Genomic DNA, 14,307 nt, shown 5'->3' with positions numbered 1-14,307 from the left:
CGGTCTTCTCGGAAGCAAGGTCAATTTTTCTTTTAACATAAACTAACATAAACAGAAAGACGCGACTGTACTCGCTGCTCTTTATCAACCCACTTTATTTTGAAAGTTTTAACCGGAAGCTTTATCGTTTTCACTCTGCCCTGCTTGACCCTCATCTTTCCATATACCCCGTGATCTCCAAAACAACATAACAAAGTGGGGGAAACATGGCGAGCGGAGAGGAGGCCAGAAGACGCCCCTCGGTTACCTCCTCTTCGGTCGGCCTGGAGGCCCTGTTCCCTGCGGGGACGTCGGAGCAGGCGTGCGGGGACGGAAACCCGGAGCTCGTTCGCCTGCGGGAGCGTCTTCAGGGTTGGCTATCGCAGTATGAACTCCTGCTGCTGTGGGTGCAGAGGCTGCTGGTCTGGGAGAGGCCGCTGTACAGCATCTTTGTCGCCCTGACACTGAACACATTATTCTGGTAAACGTCGAGTCTGCGTTTAATCACGCTTGTCTCTCACACTGATAAGGCTGCTTTGGAGTGCATTGTTAGCTATCTGGCTAACGTCAGCGAGGGTATTACGAGTGAATGTCAAGATAAGTTAGCTAATCCCACGTCTTTAGCCTAATGCTAACGAAGGTTGCAAGCCAGTTTAAACTTCCTTTTCGGCACGGCATATGTTCCCTGCTAACTATAAGGAATTATATTATATAGATAAAGGTTATTTTGAGGTGTCACACCTGTTAATACCGCAATTCAAGAGAAGACGTAAAGATGAGTGGCTCAGGCCTGGTTGACCAGCTGTCAGTTTGCTATCTGATTACTTTCCCTTGGCTCATATTCAACCACAGCAATAGGGCTTTAATAGATTCCCCGTATTTGAATTTATATACATGAGTGTGTTTGTGTTTCTGCAGGATCTTGTCCTCCACCTCCCTGCGGCCTCTGTTTCTGATAAGCGTGTCCCTGCTGGGGCTCATGCTGCTGGAGAGATGGAAGCCCAAGTTACCCATCATTACTGGTAAGGTCTCAAAGTAATCACAATGATGCCTTCCTCTAATAGTTCGCGTAATGTTGTCTGTCAGGTATTGCTGACAAAGCTAAAATTCTATTCAAGTTGAAGTTGTTCCTCCACTCACACACATCGTGTGATTTCTGGTATTATTTTAACTGAGTAGTCAAACATCCACAAAATATGTTACAAGGCTGAAAAAATTCTGTTAATATTCAATGTGAGAATCATTAAAATCTGAAAAAGTTGTGATGCTGTTTGAAAGTGCAAACCAAACCTGCATGCAGTGATTTGCAAATCTGCCCAATTTTATTCACAATAGAATGTAGAAACATGTTTAGGAAAAATATGAGCTCCTTTTGAGTTTGATGGCAGCGACGCGTCTCACAACTGTTGGGACAGGGGAAGGAAAAGGCTTTAAAAGGAAGCGGTCCTTAAAAAGAAACAGCTGGAGGAACTTTTTGCAACTCGCTGCATTCGGTTTATATTTTACACAGCGGCCCAACTTTTTGTGGAACTGGGGTTGCAGGAGAAAAAAAAGATGTTTCGACAGATTCTTTGCTAATTGTGGGTTGTTTTTTGTTTGTTTTTTGTGTCTCTTCTACAGTTCAACATGTAGACGCTCATCCTGCACAAAGGTTTGTAGTGTAATAAGTTGATTTTGTTTTCTTAAGCAGTGATTTTTCCTGTGTTAATGTAGTGTAAAAGTCATCCATTAAAGTCTGTCCATGTAGGATGTTATGACCCGTTTGTCACACAACACTCTGTGATTATAATTAATTTCAGGCTCCCTGCCTCATTTAGTGTGTTGTGTTTGTGTTCACTTGTGTGCATCTGTCTCCCTCCATCATCATTACGCAAACATGAAATCCTAACCTGCACCTTTGCTAACATAAGTACAGCCTGAACTGCTTCAAATACAGATCTGTGTCCGTCACAGGTGTTGAATTTTTTTTTCTTCCCGTGTGTGCGTGTGTGTTCTTGTTTGATCATAGTGAGACAATGAGCGCGGAGCAGCGTCTGCTCAGCATCCCCGAGCTCAGCCACCACCTGGCTGAGAGTTATCTGACCTGTTGCATGTATCTGCAGGAGATGCTGCAGTACAAACGACAGAACCATGGCAAGGTACGGTGCTTTGGTGTGACCATGGAAACGCATATGCACACATGTTATTGGGGTGAATCTCTAATAGTCCAAGTATATATGTTTATGCGATTGTTGTCAGGATGTGTTTTTTTTCTTTCTTTCTTTCTTTTTAAGAAAAAAGCCAATTCTTCTAGCCATCTTTCCAGCTCTGTATTTTTATTCTCAGACTTTAACAGACGAGCTTTGCATGATTATTTACAAAGTTCAGAATAGTAGTTGTATAATGTATTACAGTGGGACTTAGTTCTTAGTTCCTCTCAGTTTGTGCACTGAAACTTTACTTACTTTAGAGCCACCCACCCTTCAAGCCAACTTTCTGACTGAAAACCCTGAACTGAAAAAATCTCTGAACAATAGGTGCGTGGGGCCCTCTGAGAGCTGTATCCCTGAGATGACCTTGTCAGGGATATCCGCTCAGTATCTGAGTGATTAGTGGAGTCTGAAGCTCAATGGGACTACTTGTATATATGCTGGCCTCATTACTTGAAGGATTGAGATTCATATTCAGGTTTAAGATGAACTAAGCTAAGACTGTCAATAAGGAGAGGCAAATTTAGCGTAGTCATGAGAAGTGCTGGGGTTGTTACACAACAAAAGTAATGTATTAGGAATTGCTTATTACTTTTAGTAATGCAGCATATTACTTAATTATTCCTCAAAGAAAGTAATTCATTACACTACTCATTATTTTAACTTTCTTGTTACTCCATAAAACGCCCCTAAACACACACTCATAATCAGCAACTTACAATGTAAAGGTGAGGATACAGTTCATCACATCAGCCCAGATCCCTGTCCGAATAAGGAAACACACACAATCTTTATATTTTAGTTTTTATGTGTAAACACAAAGCCAACAACACAAAGAAAAGTTGAAAACCAGCCCAAAGAGACTTTTAAGCAACTGCCACAATGATTCCGCTGTAGAAATGTGTCCAGATGCAAGCCTGACTGCTGCCTTTGTTACCTGATGAAGTTCAGGTTTTAGCTGCTGGGCTGAGGTCTGCATATACTCAGCTATAACGTCCCTCTGGGTTCTTGGCTAGCTTTGTGTTAACATGCTGTATGTGCAGGTCTTGCAAAGAGACAATGTTGCATTAGCAGCATAATGCAATTGTTTCTGTCCTGGAGACAGTTCCCACTTCACTATCATGTTCTTGTGCTTTTGTACATTAAAAATAAAAGTAACGTCCACATCTCCACTCCTCCCCTTCACCGTTTTCCTCTCGCTAAATGAGTCTGATTGTAGTGCAAGACTACAGCAAGAAAAAAAACGAACACATGACTTGGACATTGGACTTTGGGAATCTCAAACAAGTAATGTAGGCTTAACAACACATTAAACAACTCCTTAAATGTCCTTTTAAAGTGTTTTCGATCATATGACAGAATTAGAATATGTCTGAAAGTGCACCTTGGTTACTTTTTGGAAAACTCACAATGGCGGACTTCCAAGGTAAATCTAGTCACATTTACACATTACTTTCAACACGGCACAATTCTTAAAGAATGCCATTGTGTCAGTTAATAGACACGCACGAGATTAGACTGTGATTGTTCTCCCTTCTTGAGCGAGTTGCTCAACTAACTGAAAAACTGGATCCTTTTGGAGAAATAACTGAAAAAGCTTCCAGTTTCTTTCTCATCATTCTACTCTGCCCAAACCTGTCTCGTAGAATCAGTCCTTTGTGGTAAACAGATTTTTTTTCCCCCCTGCAGTGAACATGACATCTCCAATATTAGGCTTTGGCCACATTTCACCCAGAACTTTACATGTTTTGATAACAGAGCTCAGATAACAGAGAGATGTGTCTAATGAAAATGAGACCGTTACCCTGTGGTGAAGTTAGTCTGTTGCTTCCAGCTGTTTGCAGAAGTCTTTCTCTTTACTTTTGAGTTGTAGGTATTTGCACACGTGGCACAAAGTCGATAACCTCATTAATTACAGTGAATTATCTTCAGTCGTTACAACTTAATATCCATCATAAAGACTGAATTGTAAATAGGATTGTGGGCGTTGTGTGAGGCGAGTGAAGTGACACACACAGCCAGTGTTTTTGAGCTGCACTGTAATAATCACCTGATTCCTTTGCACAGCTTTACTAGTGTTTGGATGCATTTCCATAAGTACATGTCGGATGCAGGACCTTTTAATCATGGGTTTAAAAAAATAAAACTCATGAGTAGTGCTGTTATTCCTTTCAGCGGTGTTTTGGGGGAAAAGTCAACTATATAAATAGCATCACACTAACCGATTGGTAATGCTAGTGATATAAACTATCCCACTTTTAGAAACTGCTATAGTAAAGTGTTCTCTATGACATAAATACAGCACACACTGAAGATATCTCTCGCTTTCTCTTTTTTCCAGTTCTGTGTGATGATGTGCAGTGGCTGTTTTGTTCTGGCTGTGGTTGGACATTACGTACCAGGAATCATGATCTCCTATATTATAGGTGAGCCATAACAGAGGGTGTCTGGCAGTGAGTAATAATAGGAGTCAGTGCAGTAATTAAAACGACAACAACAAAAAAACCCATGTTCATTCTCCACGCTGCTTTTCAGCGCTGAGCGTTCTGTTGTGGCCGCTGGTGGTGTACCATGAGCTGATCCAGAGGATGTACACCGGTCTGGAACCGATCCTGATGAAACTGGACTACAGCATGAAGGGAGACACGGAGCACCGCAAACACGATAAGAGGAGTGAGTGAGAGAGCCACTTTCAGCCGCAACGTGCTTTCAAGTGAAGTCGGCGTCGTTGCGCAAGAATCGATGTAGCTCACCTTTCTTTGTCCTCTCAGCGATACCCAACATCAGGGGCTCTGCACACACAAACAAAAGGAGCCATTGTAAAGCCACAGTTTCCCTTGGTTACTTGATTCTCATATCGCTGTCTTTGAATCACTTCCTTTAGTGGTTTGTTGTTGTTGTTGTGGTGGTGTCCTTCATGGCATGTTGAAAACACGTGTTTGTGTGTGGGGGGTTTTAAACAGAGATAAAGAAGGAGGTAGAGGAGGGGGACGAGCCCAGAGCTGAAACGGAGAGCGAGAGCGAGGAGGAGCTGTCCTGCTTTGCTCCAACGGTAAGGACCCACACCTGCAACACAACCCACAATGCACAGAGAGTACGTATATGCAAGGGTGCCGCTTTAAAGTGTAAGACTAGCAGAGGAAGCTGCAGCAGCAGCACAGTGTGCTGAAGTCAGCACCGACCTTTATGAATGTGGTGACGTGTTGATGGGAATGGAGCTCTGCGCTGTGCCAAATGACCTGAAGGATTATCTTTCCAGTACAACTGCATTCCATTTGCGCAACAGCAGAAAATACACGGTTCAGTTCAGTAACTGACAGTGTCATGTCAGGTATTCAGTCGCTATGCTGTGAATGAACACTTGCAGGGCATGGTGCAAACGTAATAAAATAAACAAACTAGTATAATCTGGATTACTTCTACGAGCTATGAAGGTTATAGTCCTTGTAATAAATTCAAACTTGTTGCATGTGGAGTAACCAGAGGAGTCTGGTTATACTTATCTTTTTCAGGTTTTGAAATGTGGAAAATAATGCGTCATTATTTTATTTATTTTGTTTTCTTTGGTCAGGTGGATGTGAAAACTACGGCTCTGGCTATGGCCATCACAGACTCTGAGCTGTCAGATGAAGAGGCATCCATCTTGGAGAGTGGAGGCTTCTCGGTGTCCAGAGCCACCACTCCTCAACTCACCGACGTCTCTGAAGGTAGTTGTCATGTGTCAATGTTGAACTTTGATTAAAGCTTGTTTAAAAAAATATATATATATTTTTTTTATGATCCAAGTTGACAGCACGACACAGCTGCTACATCCATGATCTGAATCTCCTGTTCCCCTGCATCCCAAAGGTGCTCTGTTGGTTTGATATCCGGTGACTGTGGAGGCCGTTTGAGTTCAGTGAACTGTCATGTTCAAGAACTGAGTCTGATATGATTTCAACTTTGTGGCATGGCGAGTTATCGTGCTGGAAATGGCCATCAGAAGACGGGTACAGTGTCGTCACACAGCGATGGACATTGTCAGCAGCAGTACTCACATGTGGATGTGGTGTTTAAATGATGATCAGTTGATACTAAGGGGCACAAAGCGTGCTAATAAAATATTATCGTTACACCACCATCTTTGACCTGAACCACTGATAAAAGGCATGTGGGATCTATGCTTTCACATGAACTATGACCCCACCATTCTATTTGTGGCACTAGAAATCAAAACTCATTTGACTAGGGAACATTTTTCTAATCTTCTATATCAGTCAACCTGCCGAGGCACCTGACGAGGTCTTCTGCTGCTGTATCCCATCTGCTTCAAGGCTAAACATGTTTGCTTTCAGAGATGCACTTCTGCATATCTTAGTTGTAACGAGAGGTCATTTGAGTTACTGTTGCCTCCTTATCAGCTCAAAGGAATCTGTCCTCAAGTTTCTTTTTTCACTCAGAACTGCCGCTCACTGGATTTTTTTTTTTCATTTTCAGCCCACTCTCTGATTGTTTGGGAAAATCCCAGTAAATCAACCGTTTCTGAAATAGACCAGCCCGTCTGGCACCAACAGCCATGTTCAAAGTCACTTAAATCACCTTCTTTCCCCATTCTGCTCAGTTTGAACTCTAGGAGGTTGTCTTGGTCATGTCTGTACGCTTAAATTCATTGAGTTGATACTGTTGGACAGGCTGATTAGATAATTAGGTCAACAAGCAGTTGAAGAGGTCTATATAAGAAATAAATTTGGATAGTGAGTGTGTGCAGAGGTGTGTGTGCTGCTCTGTGCAATGTCATTCACCAGTATCAAATTTTTAGAGATGCAGACCAACAGAATTAGCGAAATAAAACAACAAAACTCTCTCTTGGCCAGACCGAGTGTCTTTCCTTTGCTCTTTTCAAAGAAAGTATGACAGTATGTGGGCGAGTGTTCCTTTTGGATTGTCGTGCTTCTGTGCATCAGATTGTTATCATAAGGGCAATGTCACCTCATCCTCTCATCGTTAAGATATCACTGTGAAAATTAAATGTGCACGACTTGCATTTATTTATGGTTTTATACTGTCTCTTGCCTACTGCAGATTTGGACCAGCAGAGTTTACAAAGTGACCCAGAGGAGTCGTACCTGCGGGATCTCCCTGAGTTCCCCTCAGTGGAGGAGTTCCCCTCCATTGAGCAAAGTCTGCTTCACTTTCCTCTGCGAGGTTCAGGCCAGGCAGAGGGAGCCCAGGCTGACACTCAGTCCGAAGGGGAACCATTGAGCCCCGCCAGCCTCCTTATCCAGCACCTAGCATCCCCCCTCCATTTTGTGAACACACATTTCAACGGACACGGTCGACCACCTGGGGGCGAAGAGGGCGCGGTGCCTGTGGCGGGCGTGGATGGGGGAGGAGAGAAGACAGAGCCTGCAGTCACCCAGGGTGCACAACGTTCCTTGGAGGCCCTGAGCGAGGAGATAGTGAGCACTGCCATCTCCACTGTCGTGCAGAACACTCTGTCAGCCCTGCTGCGTTCCAGCGAGGCCAGCGAGGAGCCCTCTCTGGCTGAGTTTCTTCCCAGCGAAACCCCACCGGGCGCTCTGGAGACACCTGCCGACACCACTGCTAACACTACAGTTACCACGGCAGAGGAGCTCGGTCCTGACGAGGAACCAGATGAGGCGATCACAACGGAAAGTGGCACCGGCGAGGAGTTCCCCGACGACACACTAGTTCCGACCGAGGAAGAGGACTTTGAGCTTTTGGACCAAAGTGAACTGGATGAGGAGTTGGACATCAGCCCTGAAGGACAGGTGGCGGGAGAAACTCCAGACACACCTCCATCCCCTCAGCATCAACCACAGTCATAGCTGCCCTGCTGCGCCCCTCCCCCAATGTTTTGCTTTTATTTGTATGTTAAAACAACATTATATTCATGCATACAGCTATACAAAACCCATTTATCAATGAGTTTGGAGTTAAAGGGTGTTGGTCAGTGATTGTGTGGCAGATGGTTGAGATACTCGGTGCGTTCTGCTTTTATAGCCTCACGTCAGAAGAGTCTGTTAAAGTCTTGGGAGTCGTGTCTACACCAGGACCATCATTAGCTTCTATCGGGCAGCGTTCATAATTACACAGCTTTACTTTACAATTAAATGCACCATTTCATATTGCATTTATAGTAAAGAGGTTTTGTGTTATGCTGAGTGCTCCCCTGACAGGAGTGTATTCAATGAAAAGCAGGTTTGTGGCTTTAATTAAAAGTTTAGAAACTTTTTTTTTTTTTCTTTTAAGAACCCGTTTGATTTCAGTCTCTTTAGTACAACAGTGATGCCTTTATTTTGTACCACGGCTAAAAGCATCCACCTTGTTTTTTCATTCAGAGGCAGATGTCTATCTATATAGGTGGCGTTAGGAAGAGTTGGAATGTTGGATTAACTGTTAATATATGCTATAAATTATTTAATTTAATGGGCAGTCGATGAAACTTTATAACTAAAGCAGAGGGGGAATTTAAGAGTCTATTTTATCCCTTTGGTTATCCATATAAAGATTGTATGTAAATGTTTTAACGACAACACCAGGTTTGAATCGTAGTTGCACATTCCCACAGTTAGACGAGTAAAACGACACCAATCCGCGTCCACACCTTTAGGGTTCAAAGTTAGAAATTCCCATTCAGTCGTTGCTGGTTTTTTCACTTGTTGCCTGAAAACGGATTCTCTGACTTCATTGGATGTTGACAGCTAGTAGATCTTTACCCACATGCGAGTTCTTTAACGTGACACGATAAGAGAAGTGTTCCCAAGTTTCCTCTGTGTGATCAATGCCTCATTTTTATTTACATTTGTAAGTAGGATTTAATTTCATACATCCACGTGTAATTGAATTTGTTATTTATCTACAGACCTGTTAGATATGCCCGTGTACTGTTTGTACAGTGATTACTGGGATCTGTATATTTACCAAATAACCTCCTTTGTGCCATGACAAGTTCATGCATGCCATGCATCACGCATGTATTTAACATCAATATTTGAGGTTGATTTTTCAGTTTTACTAGAGCAGAATTTTTTTCTGTTCTTGTAGGGAATAATACTGTCATTCTGCGTCATGTACCTGGGCCAATGTTTGGGATCTGTATTCAAAAACAAGATGGGAAAAAAAAAAAAAAAAAGATCATCAACAAGAAATTTAGCACCTTGTTCGACTGTATGGAAAAGCCGATTTTGCTCTTGTGAACCACTCAGCATCCAAGTCTCAGGGTTGGGTTGTACAAAGTGAACATACCATTGCGCAAAATGTGTCTGTTTCCCCCAACTTGTCGTAGTGCACTGCATTTGTACTAACCTTCTCCTCTTTTTCAGTCAGCGCCTCCTTGTGCATAGTGTAGAAATGCAAAAAGTGTACATTCTGCATGTAAAAACGGCACCCTGTTCAAGTTCTCCTTGTCGGCTGACAAAGTACTGCACAATTTGTGAAGAAGAAAAAAAAAAAATCAGTTTGAATGTTTCAGGTTTAAAGAGTGCATTAAATTCAGCTTGTTTAATATTTCATTATCAGTGAGGAGAGTAAACGTTTTGATGTGTCCTTACTTTTAAAAGGCCAACCATCTGTACGTGGAGATGGACGGTGAGCGGTGACGTCGGCTTTAGAGAACGATATTAACTGACTAGTTTGTGTACGGTAGTACTGTGATTTATGTTTAAAATCCTGCTTAAACGTTTAAAAAAAAAAAAAAAAAAAAAGTAACTTACTGAACTGTAAAAATTTAAAAAAAGGAATATATTTTCTAATTTCTCCTTTTTCCATAAAGTACTCAGTTTGATCTTTTATGTCTAAAAATATAACCTCTGGATGTGTTTCACAAAGCGGGACAGGTTTAATGTGATCAGACTGTGATATAAAACTGCAACTGCACATGTGAAAATAAAAGAACAAACTGAAACAAACTTAATATGTTGCAATGACACGTATCTGGATTACTACCTTTAATCATTAACTGGTCTTCAAATTCTGTTTTTAAGAGTGTCTGTTACAGTATTGTGCAAACATAAATGGAAATGCAGTATATAACAAGCTTGAACGTCAATATTTGGTATGACCACCTTTATTCTTCTGCACATGCTGAACTCTCTTAGACAGCTTTCTTGTTATTTCTTTAGTCTTCAGGAATAGTTCTCCAATGGAGGACATTCAAGGCACTTCCATTTGTCACCAAGATGATCCCATCCTGCTTCAGTAATGTTGACGTCATGGCTCTGGGGAGGCCGATCCAAGTTTGGGATCATTGTCACGCTGAAAAATGAAGCTGTTTTCGCTAATCGGATACTTTCCAGATGGTATTGCATGGTGGAACAAAATCTCATGATAGTTTTCTGCGTTCATAATTCCAAAATTTCTAACAAGCTTTCAAACACCACTGGCCGAAATGCAGCCCAAACCATGACAGAACCTCCGCTGTGTTTTACAGATAAGTGTAAACACTCATTCTGACCTTAAGTATACTGTATATTATTGATCATTTTTACCATAATTCCACATTTGGATTCATCACTCTATCAGACCTGTTGCCACTGATTTTCAGTCCAGTTCTTGTGTAATGTGGCATACCTCATCCTTTCCCCCTGTTTCTCATTATTAAGAATGGCTTAATGAGGCCGGCCTTCCACTGAGACATTTCTGATGAGGCTTCAGTGAACAGTAGATGTTTTGGACTGAAGAGCCAGATGTATTTCTGCAGGTCATTGCTTGATTTTTCCTATTTCTTAAGGTTATGGTACTGTTCATCGCCTGTAGATATTTGTTATGCCTGTCACTTCTTCCTTTTGTCATTCACTTATCGAGTTTCCTCAAATATTTGAAAGAAATTTTACATTTTCCTCAAGTTATGCCATGTTTTTGGCTAATATTCCTTTGGGAATCACATTGTTGGTGCAAAAATACTAGTGCTGAAGAAACTCTGGCCCCTTTGGGGAAATAAATAATACACACATATATATTTTATAAAGAAATTTGGGTTGGCTCAAGACTTTTGCACAGTACTGTATATATGCAAGAGCTTGCTTTATGATTACAGGAGAATCATATTCATATTAAACAACATAGTCAAAGCATATGTAAAAGGAGTTGCTTGAAGCCAAAGGTCTGGTTTCAGACTGCTCTGAATTCACTTACTGTTGTGCCACGATGATGTAAGCTTTACACAGATTTCCCTATTTGGTGGTCAAAGTGGGCGGGGCTTACTAGCTAACTGATTTGCCAGAATATTTGAAGAAAATGAGCTAAAACAGCTTGTTTCAGAGAGAAAAACCAAGGGCCAGGATAATGTAAACATGGATTTAAAAAAAACATTTGAATGATGAAAAGTCCCGTGATAAAAATATAAAATATAGACGTGGAAATGAGCATGCTTGCTTTAAACAACAGCTTTATTCAGTTGTGCCGCTGTCTGATCCAAACTGCTTTTCCTGAGAAAGAAAAGATAGTATTAATACATTTTTCTTAAATTACCTAAATTATGTCAAAATGTTAGCAACATTTCAAGCAACGAGAATGCGCTACATCTAATATTATTGGTTTAACTTTACCTGCTGCAGTTCACTTGCTGAGAGCTCAAGCCTGTACTTGAGCTCATTTTCAACAGTCAACTCAGACACTACTGACCATTTGCCATCTGTGAAGGTTAATGGAACTGAGAAGACAATGCCATCAGGGAGACTGTAATGCCCTAAAATAACCCCAAAACAATCACTTTTTGAAACAAGCTAGATCACACTGAATCAGAGAATCTGAATCGCATTTAAAAATCATTCTGTCACACTGAAAACCAATTCTCAACCTGGGCAAGCTACACCCGAAGACAGAACATCTGGATCACTAGCACCATTCCAAGCTTTCAAGACAGTGAGGATCCCATTGGCAGCTGATGTGGCGGCTGCTTGGCCTGTCTTTGAAGTCACAGCTAGACGCCGCCTGCGTACCAAGTGCTGAAAGTCTGTTTCCAACCATTTCCTGAAAAGGAGAAGAAGATTATCTTGTGTGCCAACACAGGATGGGGTTTTTTCCCATCAGAGCAGGCAGCTTTCTGGACAGATGTATTGTGCAATCAATATTTGCACAGACTGAAATCATGCCAGTGGCTGGCCAGTGTCAGACTTTATCATATTATATTTGTTTACCCTGCCAAAGCCCCAGCTGGGTTGAGCTTACCAATGCGGTAAATCTAGGGCACCAGGAAATAACCACCTTCATGACTCCAGACTCACTTCACAAGGAGTCTGGAGAATTAAAAGTGCACTGAAAAAATACAAATTAAGGTCTTTATGTTTCCGTGGTAACAGACCTGTCAGGAAAAATGCTTAGAAGTGGCTGGGAAAAGAAAGCTGGTCCTGTGATTGGCCCATCATGGTTGAAAACTTTTGCCCTCTGCAGGTCAATGTAGAAAGTACCGCTGATATTTCCCCACACTATTACATCTGTAATATCTGCAGAAGGAGAAGACATAAGAATTGATTCGTCTTTTATTTCAGGGGCTGGTGCTAAAATGCAACATGAACATGAGTCAACCAATTCACACGAGATACCTGACGGCCTCATTCTCATCTTCTTCCCAAGTACAGCCTTGGCTTCGTTTTCCAGTTGAGCTGCAGCAGCGATAAACTGGTGGCTGTCGATGGAGCGTGCACTGTCCACAAGAAGCGAGCACCTCAGGTTGAGAAACGAGTCGCCGGACACGATCACCTTCACCGTCTCCTTGGCTGTTGCATCGATCAGTTGCCCGTATTCTTTGTAGCGCTCTGAGATCACCTTTACCTTCTTCTTCTTTACTTCCTCACCCTCATTTTCTCCATCGTGCCCACCGTCATCTAGAAGGAGGATGACATCCGCCTTCCTGAAGGCTCGCTCCAGATCTGTGCCAGTAGTCACCTGTAAATAAATTTAATGACATGGTTTTGCTTTCCTCTCGATGTGACCAAACAAATAAGTAAGTCTTAGTGCACCTGGTGGAGCATGCTGATTGCCAGCTCCTCGATCTCCAACCTCAGGCTCTGTAACTGCTCCTCGTTTCCCTCCAGGTCCAGCAAGCGGAGGCTGATTGCAGAAACGTTGGGAAACACCTCGGGGGAGAGCAGACTGGGGATCAGGACTTGGCATGTTGGGTTGAGAGCACTATAAAGACACGCTAAAGTCCTTAAAAGTTTCCTAAAAGAGGAAATAGAGTTTTCTCTTTAGCTTTTACAACAGACCCACCCAGTTATCCAAACATGAAGTGGTTGAATAAGACTGGCCCGATGCTGCTCTTCTTTGATGAGATTCATTTTGGCCTCCAGATTCTCTGCTGCAACACTCAGCATCACATTTGTGGTCATGTCTGACGTGATGCCGTAGTAATCCTACACAACCATTGTTCAATTGATGACATTTTCAGTTTCAAAAGTTTACGTTATTGTAGCTGAGAAAATCTATTTTTTGCTTACCTGGCAGTGCTCTAGGAAGTCATTGAAGCCCCCCAAGAGCATCCCTTTGCCCCCTTGCTCCACTAGTTCCCTCCAAACCAAAGGGGAGCCCTCATGTTTCCAGTTATTTTTTTCACACGTGGCCCCCAGCCATTCCTGCCCAGAGAGAGGTCATGCTGAGGTGACAATACGTCCTTAAATTTATATGCCTAAAACGATCGCCTGAAAATATGATACCTTCCATTCATCTGGGAGGATGGAGATCTTATGGATCTTGAAGTCTGGCAAACACTGCTGGAGGGTGTCTGCTAAAAGCTCTGCTTTGGCATAATAAGGGCAGTCTGTTTTTCCTGTTCGAGGTAAAATTGCACAAATTAATGCACGTGTATGTACCGGAACTACTGGCAAATATTAGATTAAAATGAAATTAAAGCTCTACCGGCGAGTACAAATTTTGCCATGCTGTGCGTCTAGGTGAAAAAGGTTTGTTGCTAGGAGACGGATGGACGGCGTTGCACTTATTTGAGTCCGTGTATGGCAAACCCCAGAATACCAAAGCCACTTTTTGTTACTCCTTTGTCCTTAGAGATCACCACAGCGGGTTGAGTTTTACTTTGGATTACCTTCCCGATGCAAGTCCTAAGGGATTTGTGTCTTCAGATGGAATCGGACCAGCGACCTTTTGCTTGTCAAACAAATATGAATACCGCCACACAAAATGC

The 14,307-nt window shown here is 42.2% G+C and overlaps 2 protein-coding genes across 3 annotated transcripts; one reads left to right on the top strand and one right to left on the bottom strand.

The window, feature by feature from the left end:
* Positions 1-119: 119 nt before the first annotated feature.
* On the top strand, positions 120-10,078 carry retreg2 (reticulophagy regulator family member 2). The gene is made up of 9 exons (XM_080877776.1): positions 120-460; positions 898-1,001; positions 1,600-1,630; positions 1,988-2,117; positions 4,510-4,594; positions 4,704-4,841; positions 5,132-5,220; positions 5,740-5,875; positions 7,230-10,078. Exons 1-9 carry the CDS (start codon positions 207-209, stop codon positions 7,994-7,996), a joined length of 1,734 nt encoding a protein of 577 aa, XP_080733902.1. The 5' UTR covers positions 120-206; the 3' UTR covers positions 7,997-10,078.
* Positions 9,857-14,221, bottom strand: mdh1b (malate dehydrogenase 1B, NAD (soluble)). 2 transcript variants are annotated; one of them, XM_080877778.1, is made up of 10 exons: positions 14,025-14,221; positions 13,823-13,935; positions 13,607-13,741; positions 13,380-13,522; positions 13,130-13,220; positions 12,713-13,055; positions 12,472-12,613; positions 11,968-12,140; positions 11,717-11,856; positions 9,857-11,596 (listed from the first exon to the last, which is right to left on the bottom strand). In XM_080877778.1, exons 1-10 carry the CDS (start codon positions 14,044-14,046, stop codon positions 11,558-11,560), a joined length of 1,341 nt encoding a protein of 446 aa, XP_080733904.1. In that variant the 5' UTR covers positions 14,047-14,221; the 3' UTR covers positions 9,857-11,557. The 2 variants fall into 2 exon arrangements, with proteins under 2 accessions (XP_080733904.1, XP_080733903.1); XM_080877777.1 differs by having other exon boundaries at positions 13,130-13,298; positions 14,025-14,220.
* Between the last annotated feature and the right edge of the window lie 86 nt (positions 14,222-14,307).

Source organism: Rhamphochromis sp. 'chilingali' (genome assembly GCF_963969265.1).
Source record: "Rhamphochromis sp. 'chilingali' genome assembly, chromosome: 3".
Classification (NCBI taxonomy): Eukaryota; Metazoa; Chordata; class Actinopteri; order Cichliformes; family Cichlidae; genus Rhamphochromis; species Rhamphochromis sp. 'chilingali'.
This window is presented reverse-complemented; position numbering and strand designations above follow the sequence as displayed.

What these genes read in the sequence shown, in the direction of transcription:
- retreg2 (XM_080877776.1), top strand. Translation starts at nt 207, where the DNA reads ATGGCGAGCGGAGAGGAGGCCAGAAGACGCCCCTCGGTTACCTCCTCT. An exon ending in CATGATCTCCTATATTATAG is followed by an intron (nt 4,595 to 4,703) that starts GTGAGCCATAAC and finishes GCTGCTTTTCAG; the next exon opens with CGCTGAGCGTTCTGTTGTGG. An exon ending in TGTCCTGCTTTGCTCCAACG is followed by an intron (nt 5,221 to 5,739) that starts GTAAGGACCCAC and finishes TTCTTTGGTCAG; the next exon opens with GTGGATGTGAAAACTACGGC.
- mdh1b (XM_080877777.1), bottom strand. Translation starts at nt 14,046, where the DNA reads ATGGCAAAATTTGTACTCGCCG. An exon ending in CAATCAGCATGCTCCACCAG is followed by an intron (nt 13,056 to 13,129) that starts GTGCACTAAGAC and finishes ATTTATTTACAG; the next exon opens with GTGACTACTGGCACAGATCT. An exon ending in GATGAGAATGAGGCCGTCAG is followed by an intron (nt 12,614 to 12,712) that starts GTATCTCGTGTG and finishes CTCCTTCTGCAG; the next exon opens with ATATTACAGATGTAATAGTG.